This window comes from Sturnus vulgaris, chromosome 15 (assembly GCF_052056855.1).
Source record: "Sturnus vulgaris isolate bStuVul1 chromosome 15, bStuVul1.hap1, whole genome shotgun sequence".
Classification (NCBI taxonomy): Eukaryota; Metazoa; Chordata; class Aves; order Passeriformes; family Sturnidae; genus Sturnus; species Sturnus vulgaris.
The window spans coordinates 3,518,524-3,545,975 of NC_142257.1; the positions used below are offsets into that span (position 1 = coordinate 3,518,524).

Here is a 27,452-nt window from a genome sequence, read left to right on the forward strand (position 1 = left end):
AATCACTAGAAATAAACAGTAAGAAGCTGTAGGGCAAACGATATTGGATGTTTTTTCTTCACATTGTCTGAGTTCTTTCCCATTGGGAAATTCCCTGAAAGAAATGGAACATATGGCAGTAATAGTTCAGTGGGGTTAAACCCTTAGCTCTGCAATATGCTAAGTTAACTTCAGATGTCTGCTGCATCACTGGCCTTTATTGTGAAACCTATAAGGAAAAAAGAAATCAGCAGCTATAAGAGCTGCTGCAGTACATAAAAGATCAGGACCTGTTATTGTCTGCAATTATTCATCTCAATGTGCACGTATCTGAAAAAGAGGAAACAAACGTCTCTTAAAACACATCTATAAAAAGGTTAGGCTCCCTCACTGTTCTGTAAGTTTGTCTATAAACAATAAATTCTGATGGCATAATCGGTCATATTACAGAAAAGGATATGCTCAGAGAGGCCGTTAAAGAGCCAATTAGGTTCTGTTTAAGTGACAACAGTTCAGTCAGTTGAATGAGTGGATTTATTCAGTTCAGTCTCTTTCTGTGAGTCATCAGCTTCCAGATCCAGTGCTACAGTCTCTTGTCGTGTTGTTTTCTACAAAATCAAACGCAAAACTGATTTACTCGGGATCTCAAAAAAATAACTGTCTGCCTTCTGTAACTGTCTCAGCTCTTCTGTGTACATCAAGTTGAATTTCAATTTTGAACGTTGTAACTGTTGTTCTTGCACTGGTAAGACCTTGTTGTGTGTTCAAGAAGAGGTGTGGGAAGCTCAGATCAATAGCAATTTTAGAGAACAATACCTTCTCAATTAATCTTGCATCTGTTAGGACATGGTTCCTTATGAATCAAAAGCTACAAGGACAATTTGGGCATCATTGATTCGATGGCTTTCTTCCTTGGCAGTCTCTTGGCAGGTATCTATAGAACAAGTCCCTAGTTCTGCTTCCAGACCAGCAGATCTTGTAGCAGCTGCACCTGGAAAGCCTCCAGCTTCTCACTTTTGATGATCTTTGGCAGACTGCCTCTCCCAGGAATTTTTCAGTCATGCTGGATTATCAAGCTCATCCATGTTATTTTGCCAAGTTCCCTTTCTTTGCTCATGTCTATGCTGTGGCATCTGCAGAGCTGCATCAGAAAAAAAGTTTTCTGGATGTGAGGCTTTCTGATCTCTGCTATATATAATCCTGGATTCGGGGAACACTTCTCTTTTTTTGGAAAGGGTCAGACAAAATAAGAACAGTCTCTCTGGCTCTGTGGAAACCAGAGGAGATGACCTTCTTTGTGCAGACTGTGTCTCTGAAAATGCAGACATGCTGAATGAGTGGAGTGGTTCCCATCTCCCTTGGCTGTTTAATCCCACAGAGACTTGGTTGCCTGTGCCAGAAGATGGATGTTCATTCACAAATACACAATATTTCAAGTAGTGCCCAACAGTGCTCCCTCTGAGCATGACAATTTCTGGTCTCCTGAACCTCCTGCTTGCATTGGGCTGTTGGTTTGACCCCTAAAGCCATGTCTTCAAGATGATTCTTCCTCAGCACAGGGCCTGTCCAAGTATGAACTCTGAGCACAGTGCAAAAGTTGAGCTGACCTGTTAGACTGATCTGCAGCCTTTAGTGCAGTTGATCCTGCTGCTGATCTGGTCTGGGACCTTTTGTAAAGGTCCTTTGCCTGGATAGGTCCTTTTGGGAGCTTTCAGAATACTTGCCTGCACTTACAAAGTTGGCATCGAGTCTCACAAGCTCTTTCTGCCAGATCCATCAGCTCTGCCAGCCCTTGGGGAACATATGACGACTCCAGGGTGATGGTGCCATCTATTTCTGCATGGCCTGTCTTCCCTTTGGTGCAGAACATCCCTTTGCCTGAGTGTTCGGGTGTGTGGAGATACTCACAGTCAGGGTAATCAGCAGCATGTGTTGATGTTCCAGATTTTGGCTGGGGTGCAGTGGGAGGTGGAATACCTAGCCATTGCCCTGTCCTGTTTCCATCAGCTATGACTGTGGACACTCACCTCAGGACCAGGCGTGGTCTGAGGGACACCTTCCGATGGAGAAGATGACACTGGAAATGTCACAGCCAGGATGTCAGTGCCCACCTGTCATAGTTGAATCCCATCCAGCAGCTAAGTACCAGGCAGCTGCTTGCTCACTCCCACCCCATGGTGAGGAGGAGAATCGTGGGGAAAAAAAGTAAATCTCGTGGGTTGAGATAAGAACAGCTTAATAATTGAAACAAGATAAAATATAATAATACTATTAATAATCCTAATGATAATATCAAGAATAATTGTAATGAAAAGAAGGGAGAGAAGAACTGCTTTTTATCAGGAACTGTAGTGATAGGACAAGGAGGAATGGGTTCAAACTGAAAGGGGAGAAATTTAGGTTAGATATATGGAAGAAATTCTTTACTCTGAGGGTTGTGAGGCACTAGAACAGGATGCCCAGAGAGGCTGTGGATGCCTCATCCCTGGCAGTGTCATTGCCAGGCAATGAGCAACTTGGTCCTGTAGGAAGTGTCCAGGACAGGAGGATTGGAATGAGATAATCTTTAAGGTCCCTTCCAACCCAAACCTTTTCATGATTCTATGAGTAAAACCCAAGAGAAACCAGTGCCACAATGCAGTTGCTCACCACCCACTGACTGATGCCCATCCAGTCTCTGAGCAGCAGTGTCTCCCAGCCAATTCTCCCCTGTTTAAACACTGGGCATGAGGTTCAGTGCTGTGGAATATCCCTTTGCCCAGCTCTCCCAGCTCCTTGTGCACCTGCTCACTGTCAGAGCACAGGAAACTGAAAAGGCCTTGATTTAGAGTAAGCACTGCTTGGCACCAGCTAAACCATTGGTGTGCCATCGACATTATTCTTGTACTAAATCCAAAACAGTACTGCACCAGCTACTAGGAATAAAAATAACTTAATCCCAGGATGCCACCTCACGCCACTGACCATCCAAGCGAAGCAGAGCCACCTGGGAGTATTGCTGCAGTGCCCTGCTGTCTCCATGGGCTCTGCTGGTGCCAAGGGACCCAGTGCCTCCATCTCCCAGAGGAGAATGCAACGTGAGTTGGTTCTGGAGGAGGCTTCATGGCTCTGCTGAGCTCACTTGTTGAAAATCAGATTGATCTGTATCTGGGCTTCTCATAGCCCACTAAAAGTCCTTTTTCCTACAGAGTCCTCTCTCCCTGTGTCAGGAACTACATATCTTGGCATGAGCCCTGTTGTGTCTTGTTGTTCATATCTACTTCCAGCATGTTTGTTCTAATGAGCTGAAAGAGCAAAGCTGAAACAGATTCTGAACTGAAGTCAGAGTCTAATAAAGTAGGGTGTGATATTAATTTCAGCAGCAGCCTTGGCAAGAGCCAAACATGGCAATTCCAACATCTAATTGGCTTTTAAAAATAAATTAGTCTGGTTTTCATCTGCATATTTCCCATGCAGGATATGTGGTGTTTGGCTGTATTCTATTGTTAGATGGTCCCAGCTGCTGTTGAGCAGTAAAATTACCCAGACCTTTTGACTTTGCAGTCTGCACTGTTAGGGGTGGAGACATTCTGCTATAGCCTTTTCTTCCCTGAGTCAGTAGAAGCTGATTTCTGTGGTTTATCATGCGGATTCGAGGCAGCAGGATGTGGGATGCTGGCTACTGGCTTCCATTTATGGGCTTTTAGAAATGAGTGGAGCTGTATCTGTTTCTGCTGGCAGAGCCAGCTTCTCTTAAGTATGTGCAAAAGCATTTTTAAAATGGGAATTTGATTTCCTGCTGTCTGGTGAAACCAAGCAGGTTACAAAAACAAGAATAGTGGCTGCCTTCCACTGAATGTGTAAGGAACTTTGGAAACCTGTCTATTTCTTGATCTGTGTACAATGCTGACAGTGAAATTGCTCATAAGAGAGCATCATAAATTAAAGTGCAGAGCCTGACACACAGGAAGAGAATTTTGGTTCCTTCTGGCCGTTATGCCTTGAATTGACAGCAAAGGAGGAGGGATGCTCTCCAGGCTAGCACTGAGCAGAGGTGTGCAGTTCCTACCTCACCTCCTCTATAATAATTAGTTTCTCTTGGAAGATGTGTGTTGGAGATGACCTTGTAACTGAGAGTATTGGCTGCAGTTTGGGAATATTTTAATTGATTAAGATTATTTTTGGACTAGTGATCTTATTAGAAAGACAGTTGGTTGAGTAGCCCCTTGAGTTCCTATTATCCTTGTAGATAGATGAGCATTAAAAGGTTGGGTCAGGAAGAGCAAGCCCTGTTGTCTTCTCTGAATTTTCTTGGCCCCTTCTGTTTCTACCATCCATGCCTGCATTTATGCAGAGCACTCTGGGGCCTGCGAGGCTCTCTCCCAGCAGAGGTACAAACAGCCATAAATCCTAATTAAAAGGTATGTTTTATTTTCTGGGTTTAAAAATAAAGAAGATTTAAGAATTCTTGGAATTGAGATGTGTGTATATATTTTGGCCCATCAGGATTAATTGGATTTGCTTCAGCGGTTCACTGTAGCGTGGCTGTTCAGTAGAATGCTGCTGAGCAATTTAAACATCTTTCTCGAATGTATGAGGTTCATACGACACGTCCTTCAATAATTTTGCTCCTGCCACTGATGTAAATGTTGAGATTCTTCAGGATCAGCACGGGGAACTGAGGCACGCACTCGGCTGTGCCATGGATCCTGGCAGTGTGCCCGATGCTGGGCACTCTGTTCTCCTTGGAAGCCCTGGAGGTGTTTGAGCCCCGTGTTGTCCCACGGTGTGTGTTGTGTGTGTCTCTATGCACAGAGCAGGCACTCACAGCCATGGAAAGTTTGGTGTGCTCATAAATCACATCTGTGCCCTGGAAAAGAGCTGCAGATGAGAGTGTCAGGGTTGACCTTCCAGCAAGTGCGGGAGTGATGAGGGGAAGATTGATGCCTAGAGAGAAGAGCTGGGGATTTACAGAGCCTGTTAGGATTAAATTGCCCCTGTTTTAAGCTGGGGTGGGTTTAGCATTGTTACACAGGGTTTTGGGGGAGGGCAGGAGAGCTGTTGCTGAGCTCCTCCTCCCACTGTTCCCCATCCCCTGAGGTGTGAGCAGCCCATGAAGTAAGCATGCGGCTGTTGCTGCAGACCAAGGCAGGGCAGTTTGGGGTGGGAGATCCTACAGCTTATGGAAAACTGTGGAGAGGGGCACCATGCCAGGGCCCTGGAAGGAGGAAGATTTCACCTTCTGAGCAGGAGCTTGGCATCCATCTCCTAGGAAAAGAGACTCTGGATGTGAAGCAGCCTTTTGGAGACACAGTGGCAGATCCTGGAATCTGGATCCAGTCTGTGTGGGGAAGAGAAGGAATCAGTCACAGAAAAAAATCCTTAGGCACAAGCAGGAGTGTGTGTGGACATGCCAGGCATGATTGCTGCTGTGTTGTGAGGTGATTTTTAAGTCCGTGAAAGTGAGGAATGGTGTAGGTATTAGCACATGTAAAAGCTGTAATGTATTAAGGCTTCAGGAAACCACCTAATAGTATGTCTTGCAAAATCTTAGTTGGATAAATAATTTAATTTGGTCTAGATAGCAAGATTCCTGGATTGAAATCCTGCTAAAAGACTGTCAGTAAGAGCTGCTGATGAACAAAGGAGAGGCTCATCTGGGGGAGATGTAAAGCTGAGGCCAAGAGGATCAATATTAGGTCTGTGTGTGTTTTAACATCCTCATTAACGATCTGTAAGAGGGAGCAAGTGGTGTATATAGATTAATAAAATCTACAGATAACACTAAAGCCAGAGATGTCTTCAACAAAACTCAGCACGGAGGTGCAGTCTGAAGAACTTCATGGGTTCAGAAACCTGGGCAAAGGATAAAGTAAATGGATGACACTCAAAAATAATCAATGTATATGTTTGTGTTGAAGTAGCCCAAGCCACGTGCCCCTCCTTGAACCCTCCTCTTGGCACAGGAGGTGGAAAGAGGCACAAACATGTGGCTGATGTGTCTGATAGGCAGCAAAACTCAATGTAGCGGCAGAGGGAGCAGTGTAAAACCCATCCTGGCCAGGCGTGGGACTCTGCCTGAAACAATGGATTTGATTCTAATCCTACCTGATTTAGAGAGACAAATTGGAAGGGGTCCAGTGCCAGCCTTGGGTAATGTGTGTGCCCTCGCCTAAGCCGTTAGGACAGCAACTTGCAGAAATTTGCGTTATTAAGCCTGTGCCCATTTGTGCTGCAGTCTTTGTGCTTAAAGCAGCACACATTTGTTTGTGGGAGTATTGTTCTAGGGAGCCTCGAGACAAGAAGTTTCTGAAGTATTCAAATTTCAGAAATTAAATACTTGTGGCAATACTGCTCAAAGAAGCTGTGGATGCCCCTCAAAGTGTTCAAGGCCAGGTTGGATGGCATTTTGAGCACCCTGGTCTAGTGGAAGGTATCCTTGCCCATGAAATGAGACGATTTTTAAAGTCTCTTCCAACTCAAACCATTCTTTGATTCTATGAATACAATGAGAGAATAGCATGAGGAGAAAATACAGCTGGCCCTCCTGCCCTCGGGGTGCATTGGTGTGGGTCTCCAGAAATGGCTTGGCATTCTAGTTTTGATCACCTGAAATTGCCTGGGCATAGTACTAGAAGCTGCATGGCAGGAAACAGTCCTGGCTTACAGGTGTGTGATGATCAGTTATAAAAAGGTTCTGTTTTTCTGTTTTGAGTGCTTACAAATATCAATGTTTTAGCAAGGCCAAACAAATTCTCTCTAAAATCATGGGTAGCAGGTGCAGTGCATGGTGGTGACTGGCATGAAGTCTATTGTCTCTCCTACTTCTCTGTTTATGTCAGTCTGTAACTCTTTTTGCTCGTTATGCTTATCACACAGCTTTTAATAGTTACAGAATGTGTTTGGATTACGTTTGAAATTCAAATTCCACACAAATAGACACTTGTTCTTGAACCAGTGTTTGTGTCTGAGTAGTTGGGGGGAGGGGGCTGATAGTATTTCTTACATATTGCATTCACTCACCATGTTCTTTTCCATTGCAGCAGGAGTCAAAGGAAGAGAGTGGATTGCAAAGGAAGAGAACAAAGCAGCTGGATCGAACCAAGTTTGCTGCTAAAAGAAAAATTGCACGTAGGTCTCAACCGTGGGGCTAGGGAAGTTGTCTGGTGCTGAGCAGCTTCTGCTGTTTGTGTTAAAGATTATTTCTTTTGCAGAAAGGCTGTGACATGGCTGGAGATGCAGAAAAGACCCTTCACAGGGCAAAATTTTGCACTTCCTAAACAAGTGTGTGAGGGTGTTGGTACTTCACTGGGTTCAAAACTGTCTGTGGCTGATCTGAAAGCGCTGTCAGTCACAAACTGCTTTCCTGTCCAGGCCTCTCTGCTCGTGTCTGTCCCTGAAACATCACAATGCTCTGACCCGACAGCTGCTGCTCAGGAAGGATCTGAGCCGCAGCTGACAGTTCTCTGAAATCATCAGCTCACAGTGTGGGGGCAGCCAGAGCACCAGCAAAGCTGGGCATCATAAGGAAGGGTGTTAAGAACCAGGGATTTAGTTGATGTAATTTTGCTGTTATATAAAGTGTTCGTGCACCCTTGTCACAGCGCTGTGTGCAGTTCTGGCCTCTGCATAGCAAGGGCACAGTGCTAAATCCAGAGAAAGGCAGCCCAAGCCATGAAGGAGTGGGGACAGCTGCCTGGTAAGGACAGACCGGAAAGCTTGGGGCTGCTTTGTTAGGAGAGAACGGTGGGATCAAAGTTCCCATCGGGAAGGCAATGCCTCAGCTGAGTACAGAGCTGTTGTTTACCAGCTCCTGCGTTGTATCAGTGGAAATAGCAAGAAATAGATGGGTTTAAAACGGGTGAAGGACAGTAATGCTTCACACAGCATGGGGTGAACTCCTGGAAGTTTGTGTCACAGGAGATTGTGGAGAGGTCAGTATCAACTGCTTTAATAAGGTTTTAAATGCATTCATGGACAATAAATCTATGAATAGATGCTAAAGGCTGGGATGTTCCTGCTCATATTCTGATGTACAGGCAGAAGGGCCCTCTGAGCAAGGCCAACATGCCTCTGTTCCCTGTAGAGCCCCACATGTTACAGCAGCCAAGCCCCACAGGGGACGTCCCCACTCATGTTCCTGTGCTCTGTGAGGCAGTGGTCCATCCAGCATGTAAAAATCAGGACGTTTTAAAATGGGAGAGATGTTGCCTCCTGCAAAACCCAAAGCAATCACTGAACAAAATGGAGCACACCAATGCTCTGCAAGCAGCAGCAGTTGGGCTTGTCAGTCCTCACAGGGTTTGTGTGAATTAAATTGTTTTTAATAGAGGCCTAAGGCCATAGCACAGAACAGCCCAGCTCTTTGTGGGAGCTGCAGCCCACTGTGCATGTCTGTGTTGAACAAGTAAAATAGCAAAGTCAGAGATGGGGAAAGAGTTCTTTTTCTTATCCTTCTTTTTCTCCCAAAGGAAACAAAGCACCACATTAAAGCTGAAACCCCCCTTGGAGATGCCACTAAAATGTGACCAAGCATATGGTACTGAGAGCAGGGATCTGCTGAAGTTGGATGTCCTCGTTGCATCATTGAACGTGTGGGATTTCAGGAGCTGGTGCTGTGCAAGAGGTGTTTAGTGTGCTCCAGAAAATCCACAGGAGACAGGGCCAGCTCTCCAGATGACAGAGGAGTTCTGCTGTGTTTCTAGAAGTTGAAATTATTGATAATAGTTTTTCTTTTCCCGGGGCAAAAGCTGCCTTTTTTGTTGCTTAGTGTGCTCCTCTGAGTTTGGGGGTGCCTGGCGCAGCACAGTCGGAGAGCAGGGGCTTATTTAAGCACGTGTGATGGTGGGGCTGTTCTCATTTGTGGGAAGCTATAATTAGACTTTCGGTGTTTGCTTTTAGGCAAATTAAGATTTGAAGTCGTAATTATTTTTCCCAGTGTCTTTAAATAAATTCTTTGAATTGCGAGGCAAATTGGTCTTTTGTAAAGATTGGGTGCTTCTGGGTAGAGCAAGTTCTTTCTCCCCAAAACTGGAAAATTTCGGATATTGGCAGGCACTTGTTGTAAAGCGTATCCTCCCTTTTTTGCTTTGTTGTGGTTTTATTAATTTTAACCTAAAGCCATAACTAAAATACATCTGTGACGTTTCATCCTGACAGGATAAATGGAAATACAAAACCTAAAGAAGTCTCTCTCTCTTTTTCTGGAGGAACTCAATGCTTTAAAGCACATTTGAATGTTTTTACTGTAATTGCACTTTGGATATGTAAAAATACTGAGATCTCGAATTTCTGTTATTTTTGAGTAAATCTCTTATTAGTAAGTGTTATAACTACAACTAGTGGGGTTTTGCATCTAATTCACTTTGCGGATGTCAAAATGGAACATAAATCGCTTTGCAAATTGCCATATTAGCATTTAAAAAGGCTCTGAAATGGTTTAATTTGTTTAGGGCTGCCATATCTTAAAAACAGTTTCTCTCTGACCCCTCCTCCCCATCTGCGGGTCTCTTGGATGCCCTGGTCCCCAGAGAGGCGCTGGGATTTCCTGGCACATTGGGATGGACGTGTGATGAGAGGATTTTGGAGTGTGAGATGCAGAGTTCCCAGTGCTGGTGCTTCCCCCTGGGAATGGGCTCCTCCAAGGCAGGCTAGTGATGAGCTGAGCATCGGTCCAGATGGAGAGGGGTCGTTTCTGCAGGGATTTGTGGAGTCCCTGCCACACATTCTGAGCTCTCTCCCCAGCTCTGTTTGCACACAGTGGTCGGGGGCTAACGCAGCGCTCTGGGTTTCTAATCATCATAAATCATGACGACTGCAATCAGCATCAAGTTTAATAAAACACACGGTGCTGAGAAGTGATCAGTCCTGGAGCATGAAATACCGTCAGCTCCACTTAAAGCAGGTCAGGTCTGCTGGAAGACATGAGCAGAGCTGCTCTTTGCTCTCCCCGTAGTAATGCCAGGTGGATTTAAACTCGAGTTTTCCCCATCTCCAGAGCACCTACTCAACTGGAACGTGCACTAAGTGCATCTTGTTTGTCACTGGTTTCTTTGCCAGAGGCAGCATTTGTCTGGCACATTCCCTGTCCCCAGAGGGGAAATTGCTGTGCCAGGGAGGGAGAAGAAAACAAAATGTACAGCAGTAGCTCGCCAAAAAATGTTTCTTTTTATTAAGCTTCATGGATGTTGATAGCCTGAACTGGCAAACACTCAGGCCCCTGTTGAAGCACGTGGAAAGTCGTGTGTTGCAGGGTGCTGATCATGTGCACCAGTTTTCCTGCACATGTCTGAGTTTGCTGATAGCTCTGATGGTTTGGGCAGGAAAACAAATCAGCACACACTTTCTGAATACTTGGAAGGTGTTTGGTATTACGGAAAAAGAAAAGACTGTGTAGCACTAAGTGCTATGGTCTGGATGACACGGTGGTGATTGGTCAAAGGTTGTACTCAATCTCAGAGGTGTTTTCCAACCTAATTGACTCTGTGATATGCTGTTTAATGCTGCTGTTCCTGGGGATGGGAGCTTTCTCCATACACTGGACTGTGCTTTCCATTAAAGGATGCTTTTTTTTTTTTTTTTTGCCCTGGTCCCTCCTGGCTGTAACATCATAGAGTGACTTTGTCCAAGGACAAAAGATCCCCACGAGCCCTGAGAGTGCTGCAGTCTGCTTTCCTTTCAACCTCTTTCTTAATTTTAAAAGGAATTACCCCCCACCCCCACCCCGCCCCAAACCAACAACCTGAAGCTAAGTGCTGTTTTAATAGGACACATAAAGGAATCTGATGGTAATCAGTCCAAAAATGCTTCAGATCCTGCTTGGGTGGGGGGAGCACGAGGCTGCCATCATCCAGGAGCTGGGGGAAGGGCAGAGCAAAGCTGTGCTTTGTGGATGCTCCTGGTTGCAGCAGTGCTGTCATGGACCGGCTGCAGTCCTAAGCACGGCTGCACTGCTGTGTTTGGGTAGCAGCTGATAGGGAGAGGATGGGGTAGAACATGGGAGCCTGCAACTTGTGAAAGCATCTTTATCCAGGGAAACGCCTGTCTCTGGAGCTGGCTGCAGTGAAGGCATGTTTTGTGCTTGGGCAGCCTCCCTGTTCAAATGGCACATCTTAAAAATGTTGTAGCCCGTCGGAGAGAGCGAGCCTTTGGTTCATGCATGAGATGGCGCGTGCAGGATTCTGCCTGGAGGAGGGAGCGGGTTCTGAAGGAAATCTGTCAATTTGTTTCGAGTGAGAAGATGTATTTTTCAGCTCCTGAGAGTGCTGTTGAGTTGTTTTTCAAGCTGCACTCCATTCTGCAGGCATTGTATATTTTAAGCTGAGTGAAAGTGTTGGATTGAATCTAAGTAAATAAGTGTTTTCCAAAGTAACTAACTGCTTTGTTTCTACATAGCCAGTCTAGACTTTGGTTTGATTGGAGCGAGGAATATTTTAGGAATAAATTTTCTGCTGAAATAGCAGTTACAAGTGTAGGAAACCTGTTTCCCATGCATGACTGACTTAGTGATGCAGTGGAGTGGTGATGTGAGCAGAAGGGGGATGTATGCATATGAAATATCCTCTATAATACCACCAAGCAAGTAACATTATCCTCCACAGAGCTTTTCAACTGCAGCTCAGGGTGAACAACATGTAGCTCTTTTTCTCTTGGATAGGTCTCCTGTGGTATTGCAGGTATCTGTGTCAGAAGACAGTGAGGTGTGCAACTCAGTTAGTAAAAAAGTGTCTTAAAGATGTTTTGTTTATCCTGCCTTGCTGCTGAGCCTATCTGATAAAAAAATGAGCACACTTTGGAAATCTGTCCTTTTCCTCTCTCCTTGAGCATGCATTGTGCAGCTGCAGTGTGTGTTGTTTGATGGCAAATGAAATGTCATGTTTCAGTTAATATACTCGGGGAATCGGAGCTTAGATTGCTGTAGAAACCCGAGGTGAAGTTCCTGACCTGAGTTACCTTCTCATTTAGTGTTGCCTGCTCCAGTTTTGGTGACACCTTTTCAGGACAGCTGAAGTTTAGATGATTTTCTCTGCATTCTTCCTGGAGAGGTGGGACTCTCACCCATTTCTCCCTACATGCTGGATATTCACTGAGTGTTTACATACACCTGCAGCTGTGACTTGACATTATCCTGTTTCTTCTGCTGTAGAGATGACTGAAGAGGAACAATTTGCACTGGCCCTGAAAATGAGTGAGCAAGAGGCTAGAGAAGTGAACTGTCAGGAAGAGGAAGAGGAGGAGCTCTTGAGGAAGGCCATTGCTGAGAGCCTTAGTGTAAGTGCACTTCTGTGAAGAGGCTCACTAGGGTTCTTTAGCAACATTGCTGTCTGTGCTTGTTTTACCATGCTGCACAAAATAAAGTTTTACTGGGGGGCATAGATATTCCCAGCACAAACTGCAATGACAGCAGCTGCAGAGTAGTTGCTATGTACTGTTCCTAGTGAATGGGACATGAAGCCTAACCCCAGCTGTCCCTATTTTGCAGTATGGAGCTCTAATTTGGGATAGGGGGATCTGCAGTCCAGGTGATGGCTGCCAGTGTGCTGTGGGAGCCCTTGGTTGTGCTGTGCTGATAGAGAACATGTCTGTAGGAGAGTCAACCTTTTGTTTTGCAGAGCTGTCAGCCCTCAGACTCGTTGTCTGCAACTCCTCAGCTGTCAATGGGAGAACTAGATTCACAGGGCCAAAGCCAGCCTGCTGAGAATGAAGGCTCTGAGATCCTGGGAGGCCTGGCATTCTGCCCTGACACCCCTCCCTCTGACTGCAGCTCCCACTCACAGAGCTCCAGAGCTGATGGGAATGGACAGATGGATGTCGCCCGGAGCCCCTTGGTAGTGTTGAGGAGGTTAAGCCAGAAAATCGTTGAAAACTCACTAGTATCCAGCATAATCGTGTCTCCGGGGAAGGGCCAGCCAGTGACAAGGTCAAGTGAAAAGTCTTCCTCACCAGCAAAAAGTGATTCGAGTAACATGTTACCCAGCACTCTCGGAGAGGACTTCATGTCTTTGAGTCCCACCTTTGGCAAGGTGGCTTCAGGAGGCTCCTGGCGACTGACACCTCGGAGACTATTCAACAGCCCCTCCAGCTCTTCTGAAGCAGCAGGCCACGAACCAAAAGAGCAACTCCTGCCCTGCACTGGCGATTCTGTTGGAGAAGCTGGTGCTGGGAGCTCAGCCTCACTCTGGAAGAGCAGGACCACAGAACAGTGTGACAGCCCCAGGAGGAGTGGTGGAGGAGCAGGTACCAAACACAGCTCACAGCCTGGGCACACTGCCAAGGTCTGTGTTTTCACAGAGCAAGCAGAGCAGAATGAGGGGTCTGGCAGTACCCCAGATCTTTGTATGCTGACTGCAATGGAGGAGAAGCACAAACAGGAGGAGGCAAGAGACACAGTGCACTATTACTGGGGCATCCCCTTCTGCCCCAAAGGGGTGGACCCCAACCAGTACACCAAAGTCATCTTGTGTCAGCTGGAGGTTTACCAGAAGAGCCTGAAGCAGGCTCAGAGGCAGCTATTGCATAAGAAGGAGTTTGGTAACCCGGTTGTACCCAGTTCTTCCTTGAGCCAAAACGAGCTTGGGAAAGGAGAGGAGATAAGCAGGGAGAATGGGGTTCCTGATGGTACAGAAGATGGAGACACAGAGGGGCAGGAGCCTGAAAGCATCACCTGGCTCCACCCTTCAAAGAGGAAGGAGGCAGAGAGTCCAGGGCACAGCATGGAAGAAGAGAACTCCACTTCTGATGATGAACCGACTACCAGCTACTGCCAGGTAAGAGCTTCACCACTGAGCAGAGGTTGAGCAGCCATGCCCTTCTGTCCATTTTACGGTTCAGTCCCTTCTGCAAAGCAGGCACTGCTGTTTAATACCCTTCTTAAATTTAGGGACTTCCTCCCCCAGCCTCACAGGTTACTGTGGAAAGGAGAGAAATGTACAGGCTGACACCCAGCTCACACAAGATAGGGGCCATTGAGCAGTCTGGCAGTCATTGTTAGTGCTCCGGAGACCAACACATCCAGCTGATCCTTCTCAGAAGGGTGCAGCCTGGCAGTGTGTCAAGGTGGAGGGCACAGAGGTCATGCTGACCACCACTAGCTGTGGTAAACCAGTTTATAAGCCTGTGGGTGTGTGGGGAGCTCTGGGTTTCCCTTTGCAGACAGAGATGTGGGTTTGTCCTTGCGGCGCAGCCTTTTCTGTTTGCCCCTCCATGCTGGTCTGCCTCTATCAGTGCTTCACCCTTGCAAGTGCTCTTTTCCCTCGTGGCTGGGAGAGGCTCTGTGTGGTCGCAGGCATCTCCTGCCTGCCCTGGTGATCTGTCACCACACTGGTGCTCCCTGTCCTTGTCCTGGTGTTGGGCACCTTCTCTCAGGCTCGGGTGTGCTAGACACTAGGTGTCAGCCTCTGTCTCTGTCAGGGCTCTCCTGCTGGAGCGGAAGGCAGCTTTCTGTCACTGCTAAGTTTAAACAGATTGCTAGTCAGATGAAGTATTTATTACTGCTGTATTTTAGGTTTGTGTCAGCCTTTTCCAACCCTCATTTTTCATAATGACTTCACTCCCGGATCATTGTATAACTTTATCTTCTCTATGACTGAAGCCTTGGCTCTGTTGTTCCTGTTTTCAAGTGTATTTGATCATTTACCCTGGTGTTAGAAAGATACTTAACTTGTTTTGTGATATTTATATTCTGTCTTGTAATATTGAACACTTAGGAAAAACGTCATGTCTGCATTTTCTGGTTGCAGAAAAAGAGCAGAGCAGCCTGTGCTGAAATGTGACTTTTCATGACAGTGCTTTGGCTCGGGTTTAGCAGATGGAGATTTAAACAAGCCTTAGAGGTGATCTGCAGAGGAAAGGAACTGACTTGTGCCCTTTTTCATTTCCTTAGGATAGATACAAAAGACCTGAGAGGCTCTTAAAGCAAACTGCAGGTTTTTTTTCTGTAGCTTTTCCTCTGGAAATGAAGGTGTCATTATGCTGGAAGATTGGGGTGACTGGAGGTCTGTGGATGTGTACTCTAAAGCCCTTGGGAAGCTACAGCAGCTGGGAAGGGCATGAACTTTTAATCAGTACTGAAAATTGTGTGGTATTTTAAAAAATACTATCTGTTTAATGCTAATATCTAATTAATTCTTGAGGAGAAAAGAGGTTTTAGTGCTGCTGAGTGGTAACTTGTAACCTTCTCCTCTTGACCATGGGAGCTGTCTCAGAGCCATAACTGAGAAATGTAGCCTTTCTGATATTTTTAAGGTGAAAAAATAAGGGAGGGCTAGCAGACTTTACAGTTTCAAACCTAGCCCAAAATTTGCCAGTCTTCTATTTACACGAGAGAAAATAATTTCTAAATGCCTTTTCATCTGCTTTATCACACCCAGCATGAGAGGTAGCTCCTTTCTCTCGCTTCTCTGTGCAGTCGCACACTGAGGCCAGAGCAGGTGATTTACTTGCAAAATCGATATGTTTGATGTTTGCTTGTGCCTTGTCTCCATTTTTTTCCCTCTGTCAAATACAATTCTGCTGGCAGTGACAAAGGAAAGGCCCAGAGCTGTCGTGTCTCCACCTTTCTGCATCTCTTGGAGACCCCTTGCTGCCTGTGCTGCCCTGGGGCTCCTGCAGTGCCACCAGGGTTGGTGGGAGATCTTAGGTTGTGCTGAGTGTAGAAACCATCCTTGAGGACTCAAAACCGTCCTTGAAAAAGGACATGGCCTCATGCCATGTATGAAATGAAAGTGCAAATGATGTGCTTGAGAGAAGCTGCCTGTATTCCTGCCCTGAAACCCTCACCTGGAATGGACACAGACCTTCCACCCTGGCAGCAGTTGAGTGCTGCCACTGCCTCCTGCAGCCAGGGGATGTTTGCACAGAGCAAATCCTGGTTGTCGGGAGATCTCATAGCCTGTGAACCTGCACTAACAAACTTCAGTGCTAATAGAATCAATTTCTTCAGAGCCTTTCAGATAAGGTTAGGGGACTTTTGGTCTTTAAAATATTCAGAGGGAAAAGACCCAATTCTGGAGATTTGGAGTCTGGTGACCTGAATTAGTGCCATATTTTATAACAGATGTACAAGAAAAAACAGAAACATGGATGAGTGTTCATGACCAGGGCAGAGGCATTGTTAAGAAGTGCACAATTCAGGACAAAGACAAATAAAAGAGGAGGTGTGGTATTTTATGTTAATGATGAGCTAGGCTGCAAAGAAGTAAAAAAAGCAAAGATAAAACAGGATATTTGGGGGTTGGAGTCATGTTAGAGAAATTTGACAGGAGAGGCCTTGATTTGGAGCTTGCTGGGGAAGTATATCCAGGAGTGGAGCTGATCGAAGTTGAAACCTTTGGTGGAAATCAAGCTCATAGCGTTTGACAGACTCAAGGAAGGGGGAGGAAAACTCCTTGGGTTTCTTTGAGACCTAGCATGAGAAATTGTAGGCCTGACCACAAGGACTGCTAATAAACCGTTGTAATTCCACCTGATTAGAGGATGGCAAGTGTAACGTGTACACTGCAGAAGAAGAAAGGGATCTGGGTAATGACTGGCATGTTAGCCTGACCTCGGCAGTGCATAAGGCTTTTGAACAAATTTTAAAGGAAAGAATAAATGGAATCGTAGAGCTTAATGAAAAATGGGGTAAAACGCACACAGATTTTCCAGCTGTAGATTGTGCAGGTTAATCTATTCCCTTCCTTTGATGGGACAGCTGATTTCCCAGGCAAGAAAAATGCAACAGATCTTATCTCTAGGAAATTTCAGGGAAGTGCTTCTCATGTTCAAGCATCAGCTGTACCAGTTGATCAGGTCATTCTGGCTCAGGAAAATAAGTTTTAAAGTGGAGTAGGTGAGGGTTGCTGGGGTACCTGGGGAAGTGTAGGGGACGCTAAAATCTTTGGGTTGTTTCAAGGTCGAAGTGGAGAAAAGCTATGAATGCTGCCTATGAATACATTGAGGCGGATGATGAGAACAGGCAGAGAGCATGGAAGATGAGGGGCAATGTTGGAAGGAGTGGATGGGTGTGGACCGTCCAGGAACATGTTTAGGCAAGGTAGCAAAAAGTACTGCCAGGCTTTATTACAGAGAGTACCTTGCCGAAAGGAGGGATGGAGGGAAAAAGCTGACTAGTTCTGGATGGATACTGAGTCATTTTGAGATAAAATATACAGCAGCCTGGGTGCAATGTCATGGGCAGAATCCAATGACCCATCAGACCTCACTCAGCTGTGCACATTGTTTTATATAACACTAGAATTTTCCTTTCCAGCCCTCCCAGGTACTGCCTGCAGAGGATGTGCCTGAAGATGGGGAACCCATGCAAATTGCACAGAGGTGAGTGCACACAGAGGGTGTTCAGAGTGTGGCTCACATGTTCTCTCTACCACTTTCCCTGGAGTATTTTCGGATGCAGTCCCACCAGAGCTTGCTGCAAGGCTTGGTGGAAAGGCTTGCTGCTGTCACTGCTGTTAAATATCCCTGGAAATACATGGCTTTGGAGCAGCATGGGAGAGGTGGGGCACGGCTGAGGAGAAGGGATCAGTTGCTGTTGTTACTTTATAAGAGATTTTTGTGCAAGGTGCATTCCTGTACAAGTTGAAGGAGTTGCTCCTTGCCCTCTGAAGCTCCTGTGACATGGTGCAGTAAAGCCATGGGGAGCTGGAGGTGAGTTACAGTGATGCCATCACGTGTCTGTCGGGGAAGGCGCACAGGCAGCACGGGGAAGGGTTTACTGGATTTCTGTGTGTATTTTTATGTTCTTGCCTTACTGCTGAAGAGGAAAGCAGGGAGGAGGAAGCCAGACGGCACTGCCTATCAGCCAAAGATAGAGTGCAGTGCTCCAGAAAAGCCACTTCAGCAGATGACAGGTGTGGGGCAAGTCAATATGATTTTCTTCAGATTTAAGCCTACTCCTCTTTTAATTTTATTTTTTTTCCCTCTCCTTCCTGTGGGATGCAATTCCGCAGCAAAGGCTATGGATAAGAAGGACAAATGGGAGAGGATTCAGGGAGCAAGTTACAAGAAAGGCCAGATAATGTCATGTTTTTAATTTGCTGGGTTTTATAATTTAAACCTGCTTTGGAACAAAACTGCCAACTTTCCTCTGATCTAACATCATTTGGCCTGAGCAGTTAATATCAATATGCAGAGTATGAAAATCCCTCTTGCTTGCACCTTTCTAACAAGCTTAAAACCTGCCTTGGGGAGCAGGAGGAACCTGCAGCTGCCTCTGCTGCTGAGGCTGATGAGCCTGTGACAGCTGAGCTCGGAGCTTGCGTAGAAGGCAGCGAGGTGAGCGCTCTGCAGCACTGGCCTCCTGCCTGCTTAGGGCCTGAGGGCCCAGGATATGGAGGAGATGAAAGGAGAGGGACCTCTTTCCTTTGGTGAAGCTGGTGGGGTTAGTCTGGGACATTCCCCAAGTTGCCCAGGAGCTCCTGGCTGTGCCCGCCTTGGGGTGGGATGCACCTGGATGTGGTAGCCCCTCCTCGAGCAGCTGGAACATCTGCAGCAAGGCAAGAAATGGCTGCAGTCTTTGCAGTTTTGTGCACATTAAGTGTTGCCATCTGGCTCCTGGTAATTTGCCAGCACAGGCCTCTCTTGGGTATGGCTCAGACACCCCAACTGGCTGGCCTCAGCAACACTTAATAGGGAAACATGGCTCTGAGCTGTCTGGAGGGAGTGGAGCAGTTTAGGAAGTGCTAGTCCTGTGAAGAAATTGCTTTGCTTTCTGTGGGCTGCTCTCCCTGCTTGTTCCACACTTTGTACAGAGCATGGAAGATTGGGGTTTTAATAAATGATTATAGGCTTTGTTACCAGGAGATAGTTGGTGTAGCAAGAAATGTGGTTTGACTTCAAATTGATTAGCCCATTTTATAAATGTCATAGCAAGTTGTTTTGTGTGAGTTCTTTTGAAGAGAGCCCTGATGTTAGACACAGAGTAAAACACGCTCAGCCTGGATTCATAACAAATGCTTTGAGATGCTTTATTTAGAGAGAAAAGCCACTTGTGATTTCCTATCAGAATTTTGTTATTTATCATAAATCAGCAGTGGCTGTTCTCTCTTCTCTAAGGCCTGTGGTTGAGCTTAATAAATCTTGTGTTTGTCAGTGCGGGGATTCATGTTTTTAAAGTGTGTTCTTGCATACTTGATCAGACTAATCAGAGAGCCACGCAAGGCGCAGAGTGTGTCAGCATGGGTGCCAGACTTACTCAGCAATGCCTGCCTGTGTCACAAAGACACTGTGCAGTGAGGTGAGAGGGGAAAAAAAAGGAGGAATGCAAAGGTCAAAATGAGAGGAGCAATGCTGGGTGCTGCTCTGAGGAACCAACATGCTAATGCTGTAAGGATTTGCTGCAGGGAAAATGCTTTGTGTCACATCTGTGCACAGGGATAAGGGAGAAAATGAGCAGTGTGAGGAGGGAGAGGATAATGCAGGATAAAGCAGGTCTGTCTTTCCCCTGTGAGGATTTCCTTCCCCAGACAGAAAGAGGCACAGAAACTCCCAGATCTTCTTCCAGAGTCCCACAATTGTGAGCAGGTATTTTTGCTCCCTTGACAAGAGATAATTACCCTTTCTGCCTTTCTAGAGGAAAAAAATAAATGTTCCCTTTGGGGCTTTTGCTTAGGATGGCATTTTAGGCCTATATTTTGCTGTTATCCTGGTCATTTCTGGCTGTCAGATATTGACCACTTGGAAATTATGGCATCGTCTGCTCTTCTGAACTGTGTGAGAAAGGCAGGTGTGGCCCTCACACCTACTGGATTGGAGATTCATGTTACATTTATATTTTGAGCAGCATCTCCACAATGACCCCACTTGGCAGTAAAAGGAGCCCAGATATTGCTACAGAAAACTCTGCTGAAGAAGAGATCTCTGTTTGCCCAGGTAAGAGGCACTTGAGACTGTTATAAGTTTTGTACTGAAAGTTACATGCCTAGGAAATTCAGAGAAAAGAGAATTTTCAAGTTATTTGAACAAAACGAGATTTCTTTCCCATCTCACTTTTTCAAGGCTAAAATTATTCAGGTAATTTAGTTTGATCCTCTAGTTTTGGATCCATTTCTTCTAAGACAGTTCTGTGACAGGGATTGCTGGAGACTTGCTGAAGAGACACCTGGATGTGCATTGGGCGTGGAAGGATCACTCAAAACAAGGTGTCTCTGCAATGCAATTAAATTTTCAGATTTTTCAGTGTCAAGATAATGTGCAAAGCATGAGAGCTGAAATAAATTTTGTCTTACATTAATTAAACATGTTTGGGACTAAGGAGTTTTTCTTCCTTGGTCTCTCCTACCATGTTTGAGATTTTCTGGTCCAGGGTGTTAAGTGAGAAAAATAATGAAGAGGCTGCTCCTATTCACAAGCAGCTGTAGCCGGATAGGTCATGGTGGTGCTTGGAAGCATATTTTGTTGCTGACGAAGATGTGGAGGTCTAAAGAAGGTGTGACTGTGAGACAGACCATGGAATGGGAGCTCTGCTTGTCTCAATGTGAGAGCAGCTCTATTCTTGCTTTGTCTCCATCCCAGCAAGTATCCCACGCACTTTCCCTGTGTCTAATCTCACTCCCCATGAAGCTTCAAAGCTGCAGTGCCTTTATCCTCACACTAGCATGCTGTGACTTCAACCCCTCATCTGGCTGTGTTGTTGCACTTTGTCTGATAACATTTGTGGCAAGTCTAAAGAATGTTTTGAAACTGTGAAAACTCTTAAAAAGCGTTAAGGACTAAGCTACATCAACAAGTGAGGAGATAGTTGGGGGCTGCAAGCCTGTGCTGACATGGAGTTTTTTTCTGCAGAGACACAGCCAAGCCCACTGGAAGCTGTTGAGGAGGAGAGAGAAGAGCTCTGTTCAGAGAGCAGAGATGCACCTGTGCAGGTAAAAGAGCTTGAAGTTGAAGGGTCCTGTTTCCAATCCTACCTTTTAGACCTTGGTTCAGATGAGCTATGCTGGCATTTCCCCCTGGATAGCTGGAAGCTTGGACTTCTGCTGTTTGGATCCTCACAAACACTTCCCTCTTTGCTTTTCTCTACTGCTTCATATCTCCAGTCCCTTTTGGCTGGGGACTGCATGCAGCTGCTTCTGAAGCCTTTCAGTCCTATAGCTGGAGAGCTGTTATCAATTCCAGCCCATTCTTTTATATCCCAGTGCTGCTGAGCTGGAGGATGCCATCAGCGTGGGTGGCTGTGCTATTGCTTGCCCATGCTCAGGGGTACAAGCTGTGATGCTCAGCAATGCAAAGGGACCCCAGGAGCTCTGAGGGGAGTCCAAATAAACCTCAGTCACTTGTGCTGTCACCTGCTTTTCCCTGTTACAGTGCTCTGAACCCCAGTTTGCTCTCCACAGACCATATCCAAGAGGCTAAGAGGAGGGCTTCACTCAGAGATCAGACTGGTATAAAGATGTGCTTGAAGTGTTATGGGCTGGTGGTGGTTTTCAGGCCAAGCAGAGTGTTCTCAGTCTGGGAATCTTGAGTTTTGTGCAGTAATAGTTAATAGCAGTAGTAAGTCAGTGGCAGGGCCATCCTCTTACCTCTTGCTGCAGATGTGTGCTGTGTGGAGCCCCTTTCCCCATGTTGTCACACCTGCACAGCAATTGCTTTGCAGCTGTCACTGTACCAACATCTGACTTCAGTTCCTGCTTCTGATAAAACTCCCTTTGTCTATTAATTTAGAGAGCGATATCAAAGGGGTTGCCAAGTACTCCTCTGGCGCAGGGTACATGAATACAGAATCGTAGAGCTCTTGACAAGAGGATTCATTTGTGGAAAACTCATTCTGGGAGTTTGCAGCTTGTACAGCACGTCTGCAGTTCCAATGTCTCATTCTCACAGGCCTCTTAATAAACCATCTTCTGCTCTCGTGTGCTTTTCATTCTGCAGGTATCTCCAAGCACTGCTCAGTCAATTAGGGACTGCAGCAAGGAGAGAGACGGTCCTGAGCTGGTCAGCAAAGCACATTCCTGACCCATTTGGCTGTGGCCAGGACACTCCCCTGTCTCTTTGTCCTTTGCAGAGGGCGCCCTGTGTCTCACACCTCTGCCTGGATAGCACAAGGTGGTGGGGACTGGGTTCCTAGGGATTGTTTGACAACATTATGGTTGGCAGCAGGTCCCAGATAAGAGTCTGCATCCCTCCAGGGAAACAACAGAAACAGCTACCATGGCATCAGTGGTTTACAGGAGCCAAGCAGAGACCACTGGGACTGACTTCTTCCTAGCAGATGCTGAGCCAGGACACAGGAGTCTTGCTGTTGAGCTCAGCCTCTAGCATTGCTCTTGGCTGGCTGTTGGCTGCAAGTACTATGTCTTGTAGGCAATTTCCTCTGCTAAAAAGCAGAGGCAACTGTCTCTGGCTCTGACAGGGGTGATTGGTTCTGCAGTTGAGGTTTTCCAGACTGTTACAGCAAGGTTTTGTACAAGCAGTCTTTTGTTACAGAATGTTGCATTTCCATTTAAAATTAGTAATTTACTGCTGAATGTAGGCGGGCAGGGTGTGCAGAATTGGTGATCTCCTAAGATTGCTTTAAAAAAGGCAGCTAGAAGAAGCAGTGCCTGCTGCTTTTCCCATCATATTTTTTATGTGTCTTGTCTGTGTAGTGCAGGTTTGATCTGATCATTCATGTTTGACACATCTTGTTTTTTATGGCTCTTCAGTGTGACGCCCCACAGTGAGGACTTCACAAGATGTAATGACACTGAGATGTGAGAGAGGGGTACAAGTGTTAATGCTGTAAAGTGATGTACTTCAGCAGCCTGTGTTTGGTTGGAAGAAGTCTTGTGGCAACTCCTCTGCAGAAATTCAGGGCAGAGAGCCTCTCTGGGAATGAGGGATGCTCCTGGAGCTCAGTGTTGTAGCCTTTCAGCTGGTGTCAGGGAGAAATGTGTTTTGAGAGTCAGAATCTCGGTTTGAGGCCCAGTCCTGCAATTTTTGTCATAGCTCCTCTGAGTCAAGAAAGCACCCTCCTTCCCTTTAGGACATAAAAATCAGGATCAGATCCTCATTTGGGAAAGGAAGTAATAAACCAAGTAATACAGCAAAGCGCTCCAGTGGCACGGAGCATCTTGGCTGACCCCAATTACTGCTTCCCTGAAATGATACCATTGGAGGGAAGCAGACAGGAGTTTTGGTGCACACTGTCTACATGTCACTGCTTAGTTCTAAGAACAGAAACCTCTCCCATATTAATTTTCTATAGGTTTCTCTACATGGTTAATATTTAAATAGCTTTTCTTAATCATTGTGGGGAGGGGAAAATTTTTTTCTTAAATGTGGAAAAATCTTGCAGCAAGCCTGACTAGGCAGAGATGCAGTTATGAGGGAGATGGCTGCAGTCTGCTGCATTTGGGAATGTCAGTGACTTGGGAACAGGCTGGATCTCTGTGGTTTGGTAGTGGAGCACCTCTGCAGCTGTGTGATAAATGCAGAAAGTGTCCATAAGTGGTAATGGCACCCTGAGAACGTACACGAGCTGTGACATTCTGCCCTGGCGAAAAGCCTCTGCTAGTAATTTTGTGTGACACAGATTTTTAATGGTATTGCCTCTCTCCTTGATCGGTGTCCCCTCTCATGACTGCTCCAGCCACCTCCCCTATAAAGGAGGAGCTTCTAGTGATCTCTCCAGGCTTCCTAACACCACAGCAGCCTCCTTTCATCCTGGGGGAAGCTGTTTCCAGACAATGCTGCCTGTGTGGCATGGATCATGTCCAGAAACTGATGAGCACAAGTCAGTGTTGAACTCTTGCTTTGCCCCATGAATTTTCCATCAGTTTCGCTTCCGAGATTTCCTGATTAATGGAAGCTTTGCCATTTTTCCACTGTAGTGCAGGTGATGTTTGCCTTAAACGGTGTGCATGGCTGTGCAGGGAGTTTCACCATGATTCAGAAGGACATGTTGCCTTTGCAAGAAGAATTAGTTATTAGTGCAGTGCAGCTTATTCAGGCAGTGGTGTTATTTCTGAGCCCTGTGTGATGAAAGAAGAGTAAAACTTTGCAAGAAAATCTGTGTGATGGCAAGTAGCTACCGGACAGCACAGAGCTCTGCACTTAAACAAAGAAAGAGAAACAGCCCTGTATGGCTCATTTTTCTTCTTCTTCCTTAGGTTGGTGGGGATGAAGATGCTGGCAGGACTGTGTCTGAGGGCAGTCCTACAGCTGCTGGCCGTGTGTCGTGCCCGCTGTGTGACCACTGCTTCCCAGCAGACGAGATTGAGGTGCACGCCATGTACTGCAACGGCACCGCGGGACCAGAGCCTGGCCAGGACACTCCAGGTCTGCCAAGTGCTGCTTCCACCTGTTTGCTCCTCATGCTCACCCCCTTTCCCTGTTGTTACTCGGCAGGCAGGTGCTGCAGTCTTGTCTCTCTCAGGATATTTGGTGTATGGGGAGGTTTGTTCACTCTGTCTTATTCCATCTCCATGCTGCCCAGGAGAGTGTTATTGGAGGCTCTGGTATTTCCAGCACCTCCTGCACAGAGACATCATTTCTGATTGACTTCACACAATAATTCACCACATTATCAGCTCCTGAATATTATCCCAGGATCTGGTCCTGGATGCTTCAAGCAATACTTATGTGTCTATTGTGTGCTTTGTTGAGGACCTGCAGAGAATGTGGCAGTGGTAGAAAATGGAAGGCTTGAGCCATGTGGGCAGTCGTTCTTCAGGGCTCTTGAGAGGGGAGAATGTTCTGTACTACTCCAAGAATGGCCTGTGGTCTGCATGAAGTCTGACATTTGTATGTGCAAAAATGGCCTGTTTGGGTAGCAGAGACTGCAGAAAAGTTTCCCTCTTGTTTTACTAAAATTCCAAAATGATAACTATCAGTCTGGGAGTGTGGATTTTTCTCTTTCGTGTGAAGAGTGAGGCATAGAAGCACAGTCAGAATGCCCAAATTAATCCTCTTTGTATTCTTTTTCATATCAGTTTTCCATAGCCAACCTTTGTAGAGCTTAAGTGAACAAATACAGTGGTTGGTTATCAACATATTCAGTAAGTTATGTTTTAGCTGCTGCCTGAAATGTAAAATCTGTGTTAGCACAATGTCAGGTAATATCAAAGTAGTAGCTTGTAATAAGATTAACTTTTCAGGCTGTGAATATATAATTTTCAGTTACATACTGGGTTGTTAAATGCAACCTAAATCTATGATGTTTAAGCAATTTGAGCAAATCAGAGCTAGTACAAGAACTGTAACTTCTGCATTCTTCTAGCAGGAGGAAGTTTCACCATGTAATCTTAATGCAGAGTTGATGTAGTTTTAAAGTAAAGAGTTCCTGCTATACTAAATCTTTGGGGATGTGACATGGGTCCTGTCAAGATAACAGGAGCCAGAGTAGAGACTGATACAGGCTGGTGCTTAATTTTGGTGGAAGGTTCTCTCTGCAGGCACAACCCAGCTACTGATGCAAAGCATTTGGCTCAGGCAAATCACAAATTATCATAGTTCCTCTTCCATCCTCAAGACTGATAAAGGTCTTATTTGTGTTACAACATGTAGCAGAATTTTTAGTGTGCCTTTTAGCAGGAATGTCTTCAGCCTTGTGGTATTCCAGTCCCTGGTGTGGCTGGACTGTGAGTGTGTCCATTGATCCTGGGGAATCCCGACTGTGATCAGGAAAAGGCTTTGAATTCTTTGGCAGTGCAAGGGAATTTGTTCTTTTCTTTGGTGTTGGCTTTCAGCAGGACAGAGTTCAAGGCTGGCCTCTTCATTCTGCTTCCAGGCTGGTCTCCTTGGGGATGTTTGTAAGGGTAGTTATTTTGGAATTGCTACTCTGCTGTTCTGTTTTTTTCAGAACAATCCCCCTGTAAGAAAACCAGCCTGGAATAAAAGGGATTTTGCTCTGCAATAATGGCTGTAAGCAGAGCAATGGGTCTGGGACAAAATCACAGTAATTTGAGTTTTCTATTGCCAGTTATTCTAGTATTTTCTCTGTAGAGACCAGGCTGTATTAGCCATAACAGTCTAAGGCACCTGTGTTGTTTGCACCCAGACTCTGCAGTACCATGGGCTTCCTCTGAGCTTGGGCAGAATCCTGCCTGCCTGTGGGGCTCTGGCATGTGGGGCACCTCAGGCCAGTTTCCAACAGCTGTCGGAAGGCAACAGTCACACAGAGGGCTCTCAGCTGCTGGGCTAGTCTGTGGGATTTGGGTTGAATAGGCAGAGATGATGCTCAGCTCTGAGCAGAGGCCAGACAGTAGCCTGGCACAGCTGTGCAGGTACAAAAGGACTCTGTTTCCAGGGCTGTTTCCTTGGCATCCACCACTAGCACAACATCCACAGGTAAAGCTAATGCATGGGGAGAAAAAACATGTGAGAGAACTGTCTTCTAAAGCAAATGCCAGCTCCTGTGCAGGTCCAGAAGCTGTTCTCTACTGCTGCAGCACTGTGTGCTCTTGGCTGGCTGCTGGCTTCCTTGGGAGCACAGCAACAGCTCTGTGTGAGAGTCATGCCCTCTAAGCCATGCCCTGAACTGTTAAGAAAAGATGGCTTCAGTTTTCCTTTGGTGCATTGGGTCAAGGGTTCCTCGTCTGTCTTCACATTTATTAATTGGACTTACTCCTGATGTCTCTAGAATTGCAGTCTCGCAAACTATAGCTGTCAGTGGTTTTCATTTTAGCACTACAAAAGGATGGGTTCTTGCTGGTTTTACTTCTCTTCTTCCTTCTTCTAATCATGCACCAAAGTCTCTCAGTCTTGGGTCTCAGGAGGCCAGCTCAGTCTGGCTGATATCTAAGGGCAGGTTTTCAAATGAGCAGCTGGGCAAGATGAGCTACAGTCGCTTTCCCTACGTACATGGTCACCCTGGCTGGATGCCCAGACCACCACATACCTGGGCAGCATGAAAATCTTATAATGAATTTTCACTTTTCTGTGATCTGAGTAAATAAAAAAGAAGAGCCTGATGTTGTGTTAGCTGTACCAGGCTGGGGAGGGCTGAGGTCCTGGGTTTCCAGCTCAGCGACTGGTGTTAATTCCAAGTAAATGAGTGGAGCTGTGGAATTTCTGTGCCAGCTCTCTCCTTCTTCATGCACTCAACTGAAGGGGCTCACTTGTGTGAGAGGGCTCTGCTGGAGTCACCACATCCATCACCCTCTGCTGCTGCCAATGCAGGGATCCGCTAGTCTCAGTCTGCAAGCGAGTCTTGGCTGCAGCTGAGTACAGCAAATACTCCGGGGCTTTGTGACATACTCAATGCCTCTCACCCTCCATCTACATGCATCCGACATTCTCAGTTCCCAAGCGAGCCCAGGAAAATGAGGATTTGGTATATCCCTTCCTCCCAAAGGCTCAAATGCAGTCTTGATGCAGCTGTCAGTCTTAAGCAGCAGCACTGGTGCTGTTAAAAAGCTCTTGACATCAGTAGAAGTGGCACTGATACGGCAGAAAGAGTAATGAAATGGGTGCAGAGGAAAACTGCATGGCTTCTGAGAAGTTACCATGAGCCAGGCACTAATAGATCCTGCAGTGAAGTGGCACAGCTGGTAGTGAGCACAGGGAGCTGGTGGATCAGACCG

The 27,452-nt window shown here is 46.1% G+C and overlaps 1 protein-coding gene across 4 annotated transcripts in view; it reads left to right on the top strand.

The window, feature by feature from the left end:
• The window catches only part of UIMC1 (ubiquitin interaction motif containing 1), a 39,463-nt gene that overhangs the window by 5,407 nt on the left and 6,604 nt on the right, over nt 1–27,452 (top strand). For 3 of the 4 annotated variants that reach the window (XR_015806951.1, XM_014875977.2, XM_088173528.1), the window contains exons 3-9: nt 7,002–7,089; nt 12,104–12,228; nt 12,570–13,724; nt 17,207–17,271; nt 19,736–19,824; nt 20,737–20,816; nt 24,039–24,207. Coding sequence is in view for 3 of the 4 variants with exons in the window: in XM_014875977.2 (XP_014731463.2) it covers nt 7,002–7,089; nt 12,104–12,228; nt 12,570–13,724; nt 17,207–17,271; nt 19,736–19,824; nt 20,737–20,816; nt 24,039–24,207 (1,771 nt within the window). In the remaining variant the exon portion in view is untranslated. The remainder of the gene's footprint in view (nt 1–7,001; nt 7,090–12,103; nt 12,229–12,569; nt 13,725–17,206; nt 17,272–19,735; nt 19,825–20,736; nt 20,817–24,038; nt 24,208–27,452) is intronic. The other variant, XM_014875978.2, reaches the window with a different exon arrangement.